This window comes from Paroedura picta, chromosome 4, assembly GCF_049243985.1.
Source record: "Paroedura picta isolate Pp20150507F chromosome 4, Ppicta_v3.0, whole genome shotgun sequence".
NCBI classification, from domain to species: Eukaryota; Metazoa; Chordata; class Lepidosauria; order Squamata; family Gekkonidae; genus Paroedura; species Paroedura picta.
Window position 1 is genome coordinate 92,781,259 of NC_135372.1, and position 12,663 is coordinate 92,793,921.

The 12,663-nt window shown below is 46.2% G+C and overlaps 1 protein-coding gene across 6 annotated transcripts in view; it reads right to left on the reverse strand.

The window, feature by feature from the left end:
• Nucleotides 1-12,663, reverse strand: part of CELSR2 (cadherin EGF LAG seven-pass G-type receptor 2) — a 121,914-nt gene that overhangs the window by 12,124 nt on the left and 97,127 nt on the right. For all 6 annotated transcript variants that reach the window (XM_077334263.1, XM_077334262.1, XM_077334258.1 and 3 more), the window contains exons 18-30: nucleotides 11,800-12,009; nucleotides 10,678-10,861; nucleotides 9,950-10,093; nucleotides 8,909-9,089; nucleotides 8,035-8,202; nucleotides 7,779-7,905; nucleotides 7,424-7,624; nucleotides 6,792-6,966; nucleotides 5,931-6,043; nucleotides 3,820-3,899; nucleotides 3,218-3,344; nucleotides 2,007-2,129; nucleotides 759-889 (exon numbers count right to left, since the gene is read on the reverse strand). In XM_077334263.1, the coding sequence (XP_077190378.1) occupies nucleotides 759-889; nucleotides 2,007-2,129; nucleotides 3,218-3,344; nucleotides 3,820-3,899; nucleotides 5,931-6,043; nucleotides 6,792-6,966; nucleotides 7,424-7,624; nucleotides 7,779-7,905; nucleotides 8,035-8,202; nucleotides 8,909-9,089; nucleotides 9,950-10,093; nucleotides 10,678-10,861; nucleotides 11,800-12,009 (1,964 nt within the window). The remainder of the gene's footprint in view (nucleotides 1-758; nucleotides 890-2,006; nucleotides 2,130-3,217; nucleotides 3,345-3,819; nucleotides 3,900-5,930; nucleotides 6,044-6,791; nucleotides 6,967-7,423; nucleotides 7,625-7,778; nucleotides 7,906-8,034; nucleotides 8,203-8,908; nucleotides 9,090-9,949; nucleotides 10,094-10,677; nucleotides 10,862-11,799; nucleotides 12,010-12,663) is intronic.

Genomic DNA, 12,663 nt, shown 5'->3' on the forward strand with positions numbered 1-12,663 from the left:
GCAAATTTGCCAGGCTGCTGCCAGCGAAAGCCAGCTGCAACAGCAGCAGCAGCAACAGACTGGGGTGCACTTCTGATTAAGACACCTAGTTTGTGGCCTTCCTACTAACTAGAGTTAATGGGGTGTCAGCATTCAAGTCACATTAAAATGGAGCATGATGTGATGTCTGAATGCATCCTTATTCTGAATCCAGAGAAACCAGCATTTGTTCTGTTCTCATGAATGATTAATGTTAAGACACTTCCTCAAAGTAACATATTTTTTACATCTGCAGCTTTGGCTGCTAATAAGCACATCACCTACTAAAATCCACCCCAATCTCCCCCAAACCCCATTCTCATATTGCCATTGTGCAAAGGAAACACAGATGCATGATCAAGACAGCAGCCAAAAAGAGGAACAAAGTGTCTGCCCTTGACAACATCTCTATGTATTTAATGAGAAGCAAGTTTCCACACACAAAGCCCCCCGCTGAAGACTGAACACTAAGAGAGAACAACAGATGACCCTTTCTTTCTGGGGTTTATGTAGCTATCAGTGACCAATTACACAGAATCCGTGACACAGACTAGAAGGACACGAAGGAAACATCAGGCCCCAGCAGCAGAAGTAGAAGGATTTGAGCCCACCTGAGCTTCCTTTCCAAAACAGCTTGGCAGGTGAGTGTGTCTTATTTAGTATGCAGTTTATTGCTGGCTTATTTCACATGTGGAACAAGATCCTGTTTATGCACTGCTTTCCTGTGACATTAGCCTTACCTGAGTACAAACGGAATGTAGCTGTGCTGACTCTTGCCTGAGCGGACAGTGCTGTGCAAAGATCCCGTGGAGTCTCCAAAGGGCGTGTGGTACAACTGGCCATCCACATACGTGTTGTTGCAGTTATATGCCTGTTGATGATGGGAGAGCCAATGCACAGAGGGATGAGCACCATTTCCCCTGATATATCTCCATTCTTCTTAGAAACTGAATTCCAGAATTGGGAAACCTTCCTGCACACAACTTTGCAACGTCCCTTTTCTAAGTCCTGTCTTCACAGATTCTCCACTATTCATATTCTTGGCTTAACCAGTGCTAGTGGACCCTCTGAGCTCTGTTCCTGCAAATCAGCTCTTCATTGTCAAGAGACCAATCCATCATTTCTGCTGTCCTCCGGGCTGAAAAGTGCTCTGTCCCATGATAGCTTGGAGGCAAAACACTAGGATATTCTGTACCACACAAACTTTCGTTACTTCCACCCGCTGCAAGTCTCTAGGCCTCAAAGCTGTGAAGATACCACAGGGGAGCACGCTTGGAAAAATCTCTAGTGGGCCAGTAGCTGAGCAGGATTTCCAACAATTCTGGAATCAGGCTTTTTTGCTTCTTCTTTATGACTAACAGAAACAAAATAGATTACACAAAGCATACAAATGGAGAGCCAGCTTGGTGTAGTGGTTAGGAGTCAGGGGTGTGGACTTCTAATCTGGAAAGCTGGGTTTGATTCTGCTCTCCCCCACATGTAGCCCACTGGGTGACCTTGGGCTCGCCACAGCCCTGATAAAGCTATTCTGACCGAGCAGTAATATGAGGGCTGTCTCAGCCTCACCTCCCTCACAGGGTGTCTGTTGTGGGGAGAGGAAAGGGAAGGCGATTGTAAGCCGCTTTGAGACACCTTCGGGTAGAGAAAAGTGGCATATAAGAACCAACACTTCTTCTAATTTATACAAGTTGCAACACTGAGCTTTTCTTGGCCCAGAAATTGGGCTGCATTAGTGGGTTTTGTATTTTTGTTGTTTCATTTTTTAAGAATAAAGTATGCCTCACCAACACCAACCCTGACCAGATAAGACCAGCAGAAAACCCCAAAAGTCCATTTAGACCAGCATTCTCCTACAGAAGCCTGCCCGATGCCTCTGGGAAGCCTACAAACAGAACATGGAGGAAACAACTTTCTCTTGCAGTCCTTCCCCCTCAAAAAAACCCCACTGGCCATTTGCCATTAAGACTGCTGCTTCCTCAAGCACTTACCGCTGTCAAAGTAGATTTGGTGGTAAGTGTGGGGTCAGTGCTGTGCTTCTTGCCACAGCTGGCCTTGAGGGCTTTCCGCACTTCTTTGCATAAGATGACACAAAGGAAGAAGATTAAGGGTCCCTGTGGAAGAACCAAAGGGGTGATAAGCCTCGAGTTGTTGCCTGCTGCCAGATTGCATCCAGGAAGCCACAAGGGTCACCTTCAGAATACCATATCATTGCAACCTTCACTTTTTATCTCCCTGCCTAATGTGGGGGCTGCTGCCCTCGTCTTCCCACCTTCCTCACATCCATGACCATAAGAACAATTTATTTTAAAGTCATCCCAAATTATATTAGCCAAAAACTGATCCAGATTGTTTCATCAGGCAGTTATATGAAAATCTATGTAGTCAACACAGATGTAGTCAATTTCCATGAGTTTTTGCTGCTTCATATGAGAAAGCATATCAAACCTTTCTCTGCTAAGCAATAGTTTATGGAGAGAAACCACAGAAGTAAAATATATATAAGTATGTATATATGTATGTATGTATGCATGTATATCATAGAATCATAGAGTTGAAAGGGGCCATACAGGCCATCTAGTCCAACCCCCTGCTCAATGCAGGATCAGCCCAAAGCATCCTAAGGCATATATATATATATATATATGGCACTTGCAACTGGATTAATTGACTCATGGTAACATGAAAAGGAGACACATGACACTTAAAAATAATAGATTTATTGAAGCCTAAACTTTGTGGGATATAGCCCAGTTTCAGACACACGAACTGATACCTCAGTCAGCAAGATATATTCACAGAGGAAAAACAAATATAGCAAATGCAATAGGATAGAAATGGTATGATATAATCAATGGGATTTTTATGCTATTTCTAATGCAATATGAAATATAGCAGCTTCATAAATCTCTATAATATTAGGCTAATCCTATAATGGCAGATCCAGAGAGTCTAGCTGCTGCACTGATCCAATGGGTTCTCACTTCATGATGCTCTTATGGCAGCATCAGCTTTGAATCTATTTATGCTGACCAACCATGCTGATGTGCAGAATCAGCCCAGATCAGTGATGCTCATAAAAGCCACAAAAAACCCTTCCAAATTTGGCCTAAAATCTCAGTCCACGAGTCGCTCTGAGATTGGGGTAAAACTATAAAGAAATGGAAATAATGAATACGTAATGTAGACTGAAGCATCTTACCTGGAGGCAATTGAAGCCAGCAAAGAGGTAGTGGAAGAGGATAGCATCACTGTTGACGGACAGCAGGGCCAGAAACCAGGTGGCACTAATTAGCAGCAGAGAGACAAAGCCTGAGCGCAGACCAAAGCTATGGAGGAAAAGAAGCACAGTCAGCTAGAGCACAGCACTGCATCCTGACTACTACAAAGCCTAATCCAATACTGCCAAATGATTTGAAAGACACTTGACTATTAATTAACTGTTTTGACCAAGTGGCCACTTGACCCCAGGGAAATGCCCATTCCTATACAAAATGTCCCCCACTTTGATTGTCCTCCACACATTACTTGACTCTTTGTTATTTTTCTGGAGATCCTGCAGGGACCAGGAGAATGAAGGAAGCCTCAAAGGCTGTAACACTGGCAATGGAGAATTAGGAAACAGCAATGAAAAAGTGGGCACTAGTAGGTCACCAGTGATCAGGATGGAAAAGGCAAAGAAACTTCTATGGGTACAGGAATAGTAGGAGTGACCCAGTTGTGGAAGCAAGTGGCAAAATAGCATTGGGGACACAGCTAAGTGTTACACTGAGAGCATGAGAGAAACAGTAAGAGAAGACTCACACTGTCCCCTTCTTCTCAAAACCCTGCTGCTGAGCAGCACAAGTAGCTTTTGTGGCCAGGACATACAGGAAGACACTCATCTGTGAGAAAAGAGAGAGGTTATCATAATCTCCCCCCACCTCTTATGATGGTTATCATAATCTCCCCCCACCTCTTCCAGCCAGTCCTTCCAAACGAGAAATATTTCCATACCAGAACAGCTCTACTCTTTTGGATACTGTTTCCTGTGAAGATCTGCTCTAGATAGGTGCGCTTGAAAAAAATTCAGTATTTTTTAAAATTTGAATTTCAGGGGGGGGACCAAACCATTATCAGGTTACCCCAATAATGTTTTAGGAACTGGGTTCTGAATTTTTAAAAAAGAATTTCCCATTTTTGTCCATTGTGCCTCATAGAGGTACTTTTTCAGGGACGGGGGGTTCCCTGAGCAACTATTTTTCAAACCAATGACACCATAAAAGCAGGGAACCTAGTCTGGTCTGTCTGCTGAAGACCCCCGCTTTCAAGTTGCAAGCATACTGAATCCAGGAGTCCAATTCTATGGGGTCCTGAACAAGGTGCCCCCATCCATCCTACTTGCCTTCATGGTTTCCCATTGAGAACAACATTCCATGCTTTTCTCTAGAGCAAAGAAGCCAGCGGCCACACATGCAAGAACAACCATTGGCCAAAAGCCTCCGAATCCAAACAGAATCAACAAGCCCAAAAGAACCAGCATAAACCAAAGAATCCAAGCAGAATTGTGGGACTATGGCAAGTCCAACCAAACCAATGCTTTAGGATGCTTAGGGCTGATCCTGCGTAGAGCAGGGGATTGGACTAGATGGCCTGTATGGCCCCTTCCAACTCTATGATTCTATGATTCTAATGCCAAACCAAAGACTCCAACAGGGAAAATCCCCTTCCCGGCCCAAATGTTTTAAGAGTTAAGAAATCTTCTATAAACAGAGAAAGTACAAAGTTGTTAAAAATTCTAAAAGAAGCCAAGAGAAGATCACCAACAAAAAAGCACACACCCTTTTAAAAAGCAGTACACCCCCCCCCCCAAGGAAAACAGGGAAAATGAAGTTTTAGAATCACAACAAAAACAAAGACTTCCTCTTGCCCCCAACTACTACCCCCCACCCAGGCCAAGACTTAAAATAAACACAGTTAAAACTTGAAATGAGAGCCAGTTTGGTGTAGTGGTTAGGAATGCGGACTTCTAATCTGGCATGCCGGGTTCGATTCTGCACTCCCCCACATGCAGCCAACTGGGTGACCTTGGGCTCGCCACAGCACTGATAAAACTGTTCTGACCAACCAGTGATATCAGGGCTCTCTCAGCCTCACACACTCCACAGTGTGTCAGTTGTGGGGAGAGGAGAGGGAAGGCGATTGTAAGCCGCTTTGAGCCTCCTTCGGGTAGGGAAAAGCGGCATATAAGAACCAACTCTTCTTCTTCCTCCCTCTCCCTCTCTTCCATTGTTGGGATCCCCATTAAATGGAAGAAAAACAGGCCTGGGAGTGTTAAAATGCCAGCCACAGATATTGCTGGATATTTCTGGAAATATTTGGGACCCAATTACCAGTATTCCAAAAAAATATCCCAAATATTGCTCCAGATAATCTGATCAAAAAATACCAATAAGGTTTTCTGGGATATATATTTGGACCACAAATATCTGAAGGCACATCCTTAACCAATGTTCTTCCCATGTGATGATCCTGGAGAAGCTCTGAAGGTTTCCTCTGAAAAAGGTGGAAAGGGTTTCAAGAAGGTGAATAAGTTCACATAATGCTTTTCTTCTCCAAGCATTTTCAAGAGATGTCTGATGGGGAGAGTGAATGATATAATTGGCCAGCTTTTGCATCTATAGGAAATCATTGGTAAAATAGAAATGTAACATGAAATTAAAGAGTTTGGGTTTCCATGCCCATCTGTTCTAGTGACTGTCAAGGAGCTTCCCTTTCTGGCGCTATTTACCAGTTTTACCAGATGAAAGCCAAAGAGTCAGTGTAAGCATATGACGGCACCTATAAGGTCAGCCTGCTTTTGTGCCTTGGTGCTCTCATATCTCCCTCCCACAGGTCATCCCAGCTCTCCAGCAATCCCTTATTTTTCTACCCACCGCAACAGCAAAAACAATGGGTCCAGCGAAGCTCCAGATCAGAGTATCATAGATGGAGAGCCAACAGAAGTCTGGGTTCCCGTAGCCTTCAGGGTCCAGGCCCACAGCAAGCCCTACACAAGGTTCCATAAAGAGGTATCAGCAGGGAAAAGGGGAAGCAAGGGTCCTTAGTAACTCCACTCTGAAACTTCGGGCCCTATCTACACAATACATGAGGAATTCTGCATAAGGAACACAAACATATCAGGTGGTGCCTGAATCATACAGGGACTATGTGAAAGAGCTGGGTTTTTTTTAAGCCTTCCCTTCATGTCATTTGCACAATCAAAAATTGTCCTGGGGGAACACTATTTGCCCCTCCGCGAAAGTGTATTCACACCTAATACCAGAATATATGTGGCTTCATCATGAGGCAAATAGCCCTCCCTGGCAGCTGTTCTTAGTGAGGGAAACAACATGGGGTGAGGCTTAAAAGTCTTGCACCAGAGTCCCATTCTGAATGGGACCCTGACAGAGTGGTGAGTGAGTTTATAAAATTCTGCATTTCCATGCAAAGAACTCCCAGCGTATCATGGACTGATGGCCTCAGAAAACACCTCATTGCTGGAACAGCAGGATCCAAGACTAAAAGGCACACACGTAATTGGGCTCTCTGTTCTAGTCCAGGGTTATCTAGTTATGCCTATCTTGAGTTAACTCTCAGATGGCAGCTCAACAGCAGGTTCTTCCAATCACAGAACAAGACACAGAGTCTCTTGCTGCAATCTTCTAGTTGCTAAACTAGGCTTCACAAAGGAAAACCATGGTAGAGTTGTCCATGTGGACCTGTGCCACACTATATAGCCATCCTGCAGGGCCTACCTGTGATGAATGCTGGAACACCCCAACCGACCATGTAATAGAAGCGCATAGGACCGTAGTTGATGTCGCGCACCTCACTCAGCATACGATAGATATGCAGAGCTTCTAGTAGTGCCCAGGCAAAGGTGCACATGTACAGAAAATGCAACAAGATAGCAATGACAGTGCAGGCAAACTGGCACAGATAGAAAGAGAAGAAGGGGGTTAGGATTGCTGGCTGGCACAAGAATGGACCTATGTTTACAAAGGAAACTCCCCCACCCCATGCACAAATACATTAGTCGAAGATGGCAATCTTACATCTGTTCACAGAGACCCACCCTTGTCCTCCATCTCTGTTTTGCAGCTGCAGAAGCTGAATTTGGTTGCTCCAGCAGTTCACCTGATCCTTCTGGGCAATCTCAGAGGCACCCAATCAGGGACACCCAATAATACAAGCATGCCAAAAACTATCCTTTTGGCTCTTGATAGTCCCCAGCCATGGGCTCCATGCTTAGGGCAGAGACTGTGCTTAGGGCAGAGACTGTGCCAGGTGCAGCAATGCTCAGTTATGCATCCTGGGTCCACTTAGCTGAACAGCTTATCCCTCCCTATTATCCCCATAACACCCCCCCCCCCTTCCAGTAGCTCACCGGTAGATCAGCTTGATTGATGCCCAAGAGGAAGATAAGCTCCGAGAGAAACAGCGCCACCACTAGATTCTTGCGGATGCTATGCTGGTTGGATCTTAAGGCCCGCAGGCCAGCCAGGAAGAAAAAAGTAAGTAAGAGGCTGCCCAGAGTCACAGCAATGGAGGCATACGTAATGGTCTTCAGGGGCAGGATCTCGCCGTTCTGGGAGGAAAGGAGAATTTACTTATGGACCCATTAGAGAAATACAGTTTAGTTAGGACATGCTCTTACAAGGACTGGTGAGGAGCCTAATCCTTACCCCCAGTTCCATCCCACTTACTCCCTTGCTCTGTGCCCATGCCCCTAGTCTCCTCACCTCTCTGCGGGAAATGTCCATCAGCACAGCAAAACTGGTCATGTGGTTACACTGGCAGCTGACGTGGGTCTCATTCCTGAAGACAACATCGCACCCCTTGGCTGACCAGCCACCAACCCCACTGACTCTGGGGAAACAGCAGCGTGAGGGTGATAAGGTTGGCACTGAGTGCTTCTACATCGCTCCCCCTCAGACCTCCCCCCCCCAAAAGAAAAATGTCAACCCCAGACATTTTTGAGTGAGAAGTGGGCCTCACAGGATGGAGTGGTTCCAGAAGACACAGATGGGCTTGGTCCGCTCCTCCGTTTCCAACAGGCGGAACTGCACAGTGATCGGCTTCTCCAGGGCTCGCTGCATCAGTGCATCATTGTCGTGGATGTTGATGCTCACCACTGGGGTGTTGATGATGGGACGCTTGGGGACCCTGTGGGGGACACATGGTGCAGATGGATACACAGTCAGGGAGATGTTGGTGGTTTCCCACAAGCTGTAAATTCTAGGCCTGATTAGTAGCCCACCCTTTTGTTCTAGGGGAGAGCCACACATCCACTAGGACAAAATATTAAGTATAAAAGTCCAACTCTTTCCTTCCTGATCTTGACATTTGCTTGGTGTTCATGAAGCAGCAGAAATGCTGACAGGAAATGGGACCCAAGCCCCTCCAGGAATACAAGGAAGAGTCTGATGGAGATCCTTTGGAAAGAATATTTCAATGTTTTGAACTATCCTTTCTTTGGGAGACGAACAAGGGGCAATCTGTATTTCTTCTTCAGGTATCTGAGGAGCCCTTACACCCTTTTCTGGTGCCTACATACAAGAGCCTCTTGTGGCGCAGAGTGGTAAGGTAGCAGACATGCTGTCTGAAGCTCTGTCGATGAGGATGGGAGTTCAATCCCAGCAGCCGGCTCAAGGTTGACTCAGCCTTCCATCCTTCCGAGGTAGGTAAAATGAGTACCCAGCTTGCTGGGGGGTAAACGGTCATGACTGGGGAAGGCACTGGCAAATCACCCCGTATTGAGTCTGCCATGAAAACGCTGGAGGGCGTCACCCCAAGGTCAGACATGACTCGGTGCTTGCACAGGGGATACCTTTGCCTTTACCTTTACATACTGGAGGGGGGGGGTTGTTACCTCAAGCTCCGCTTGTCTGTGTCATACTGCTCTGGAAGCAATCCAGCAAGTGTGCGGTAGATGATTACGCTGGCAATGGCCTGGCCCTCACTCAGATCGGGGTGCCTCTTCTGTCTTGTCATCAGGGTGGTTTCTTCTTCCTCACCACCAGGGAGATGCTTGGCATTGGACATAGTAGGTTCTGAAAAGCAAGAATGAGACCCACTGAGACTAGAGCTGGATTCTGCCTCCTCTATGGAGAGTAAGAGAGTGCTTTGCTACTGTTCCCAGTGAAACATCTCCTTTGGCCCCTGTGTGATATAAGCAAAACACCAGCCAGGTCTGTGGCTGGGTGATTATAGGCATGGATACTTGACATTCCCAAAATCCAGGTCTGCCCCCAAGTAATTCACCTCTTCTCTAATCAAGCTGATTACCATGTGCATTGTACCTCTGAAGACTGAGTTCTTTCTTTGTAACACCTCTCCCACCTTCTGACTGGGATTATAAGGACTCAGAGATTTCAGTTCCGACTCATGTTCGACAAAGGGAGTTTTGATTCTTGAAATCTCATGTGCTGAATACCTTGGTGATCTCTAAGGTGCTACTAGGCTTGTATCCAGCTGCTCTCAAAATCCAGCTTCACATTTGCTCCTCTGGCCTCAGCTCCTACATCTCTGCCAACACCTCTCAAACCCATCATGTGACCCACAACTCGGAGCCCACACAGCAGTTGGGCTTCTTCCCCAGAACAGAAGGCACTGAACATATGAAAAAGGGCATGGGAGATGGCGATGCATGAAGGCATGGCGGAAGGCAGCAAAGCTGTCAGAATAATTATGAAGTCACCTGATTAGTTTTAACTTCTGAACAGCAGCCAGGGAATTATTCTAACTCGGTATGGCAATATGATTATTCTAACTCGGTATGGCTACCAGTGGCCCATATCGTGGGTCAAAGATCTGGGCCAGCTGAACAGAAATAGCCTTAGTGAAGCTCCCCCATTCCCAATCATTGTCTTCTGGAATTCCGCTAAATTTTCATTCAAAAATTCAAACTCACGTTTGTTTTCAGGAGCCTTGAATACACTCTCAGGGAGGATGACGGTTGTCTCCAGGTCTGCAGGTTTCTCACCACGGAGGGCCTCATAGTGAGGCAGCTTTGCACCAGCAAAGTTCATCTTCTCCAGCCTCACTACAGAGATGACTGCCAGAAAAACATCCCCCCTTAGTTAAGGGCATATAACGAGCCGAATACTAGCTTGCGGCTGTGCAGTCTCACTGGGCAAGCAGCATGGTTACATGGGCATCCCCATATTTTTCCCTTTCCGTTTTTTATTTATTTACCTCTTGAGTAGTCTGCCTTTTTCACTGAGACTCCTGGCAAATATACAACTAATCCATTTTCAGCCTATGAGAATCCCCCATTAATTGTACGTTTCAGTTCATGCAGTCAAAAGTCTTATGACATTGCATGAATAAAGGATGCATGCTGCATGTCTACTCTTCACAGAATTGGTGTAGCACAGTGTTTAAGAAATCCCAAATTCATAGCACAGTCATGGACAATCTGGCTCATCTCAGGAAAGCCTCAGTTCCTCAGCTTCACCCCTCCTCCCCTGTCAAGCAACATGCTGATAAAACTCACCAACTTAGAGGGTGTGAAGGATTGCTGAGACAATGCATATGAAGGGCTTGAATTCCTTTGGAAAAGGTGCCCTAAGGGGGTCCTATTACAAGTGTTAGACATCATTACTACTAGTAGTATCATAGTCATTCTCATGCTCTCACCAATGTTGGGTGTGATGATGGTGAAGGGGCTCAGGTATGTCTTGCGCATGTTCTGGGCCAGAGTACTGGCGTAATCCTCAAAGTGTCTGAGCATCTGGGCTGTGCCTCCCTCCGTCTGCTGGATCAACTCCCAGTGACGCTTGTTGCTGGGATCCAGTAGGATGCTGCCCACTTTGAGCAGGTTCTATGGAACAAAAAGGGGAGAACAATGAAAGAGCTGTGAACGGCCTTTGCTGGCAGGTTCGGCATATGCTTCCTTCAGATTAAGGATTCTCTCGGGGATTTATAATGCATCGAAGCAGCTGTAGGACTCCATGGAGATGACAAGCAGCAGCACTGAAAGCTCTCCAAAATCTAGCTCTCAAGGGGAGTCAAGTTGTAGGCAGGTTTGCTTCCCCCCCCCCCCCCGCTTTTGCCCATGCTCAGAGCCATGAAAGGATGTGAGAATCATCCTGACTGGGTAAGTTCAAGCACTCCCTCGATAGTCTGATCCTACTGCCTGGGACAGTTCCCTCCCAGACCCCTTTCTGCCTGTTGCTAGGAAACCCTGAGAAACTGAAGAAAAACAAGTCTGGGAGCCTTAAAATGGAAGCTTCACACATCCCCAAATATTTTGGCAACCGATGCTGATTTTCGGGGATATTAAAAATAACACATCCCTGAACAGAAAGCCCAATAGTACACAGACAGAAATCTTCACTTGGGATTCTGGCCATGGATCTGTCCAGGACACCATCACAAGACTTAATAGGCAGAAGGGTCAGGGTCAAGGCAGAGAGAACCTGACTAAACCCAAATGATGCCAGAGTCACTTTCTTTCTGGAATGCTCCTGTCCTTGCTCCAAACTGACCTGACTGATGTCCTCCAGGGGCAGAACTGAACAAGCTAGTCCCCCCCAGAGCCAATGGGTTGCTCACCATTTCTCTTCTGCTGTGCCATCTGGTTAGGGTGCCTTATGTTGCACAGGAGCAGACTAGCCAGACATCCTTGCAGGACTGCAACACAAACATTCTGTGCTCCATTTCTCCCAAGCTGCCTCCCTGCCCCCTTCAGTGACATGTACTCTTTTGCCATAACTTTCTCAGTAAGTGTTTCATATAGACCTAAGCCCAGGGGTTTACCTCAGTAAAGTACACATCCTGTGTAGCAGCCAAGCCAAAGCCTTCTTGGGTGCTTTCATGCTTCAGGAGTTGGGCTGAAAGGTGATAAGCCACCTTGATATCACTGCCAAAGAAGTTGTCTGTGTGCTGCGTAGCATTGCGAAGTTGCAGGGCTATCTGCTGAGACTGCTCTGTGTCCAAGAGTGACTCATTCCGCAACAGCCGTTCTGCCTACTCCACGAGAAGACAAGGACTCTCAGCGGCAGGCATTTCAGGCAGAACAGATCCATTGACCCAACCCAGTTCTCAGAATTGTTCCATATCAATTCTACTTTATAGACAGAGATAAAATACATCCTCCCTGGGCTGTCACCAGGTCCATGCAGACTGCATTCAACAAAATTATAATGCACAAGTGCAGAATTGAGTGTTTGTCAGCATCCTTTGTGTTTAGGGGAAGAGGACTTCTCCACCTCTGACTGGCAGGTAGTCTCTGCCCTTTCGGGGAGCCACCCCAGCTGTACAGGCTTTTAAGAAGGTCCAAAAGTGAGTGCCTTGCTAGCTGAGGTGCTGCTCAACTACAAGAACTGAAAGAGAACGGGAGTGATATTCTGTACTTGTTCAGTGGCCAACCAGCAGCTAAGGAGCAGGATGGCCACTCAAATCAGGCCATGGAAGAAACCATTTTGCAATTTATGCTCACAAGGCAATGTTTATATCGTCTGTCTTATGCAAAAATATACATATTAGTTGGCTTGCTTTGCATAGTTTATTTAGATTACCCTGGTACAGAATTTGGATCTGCCACCTTGTGCGGTGTATAGACAACCTTCCTTGCTGTAAGAGTAAGGAAAAGCAGTCCTATAAAATGGTAGTTAAGTTCAT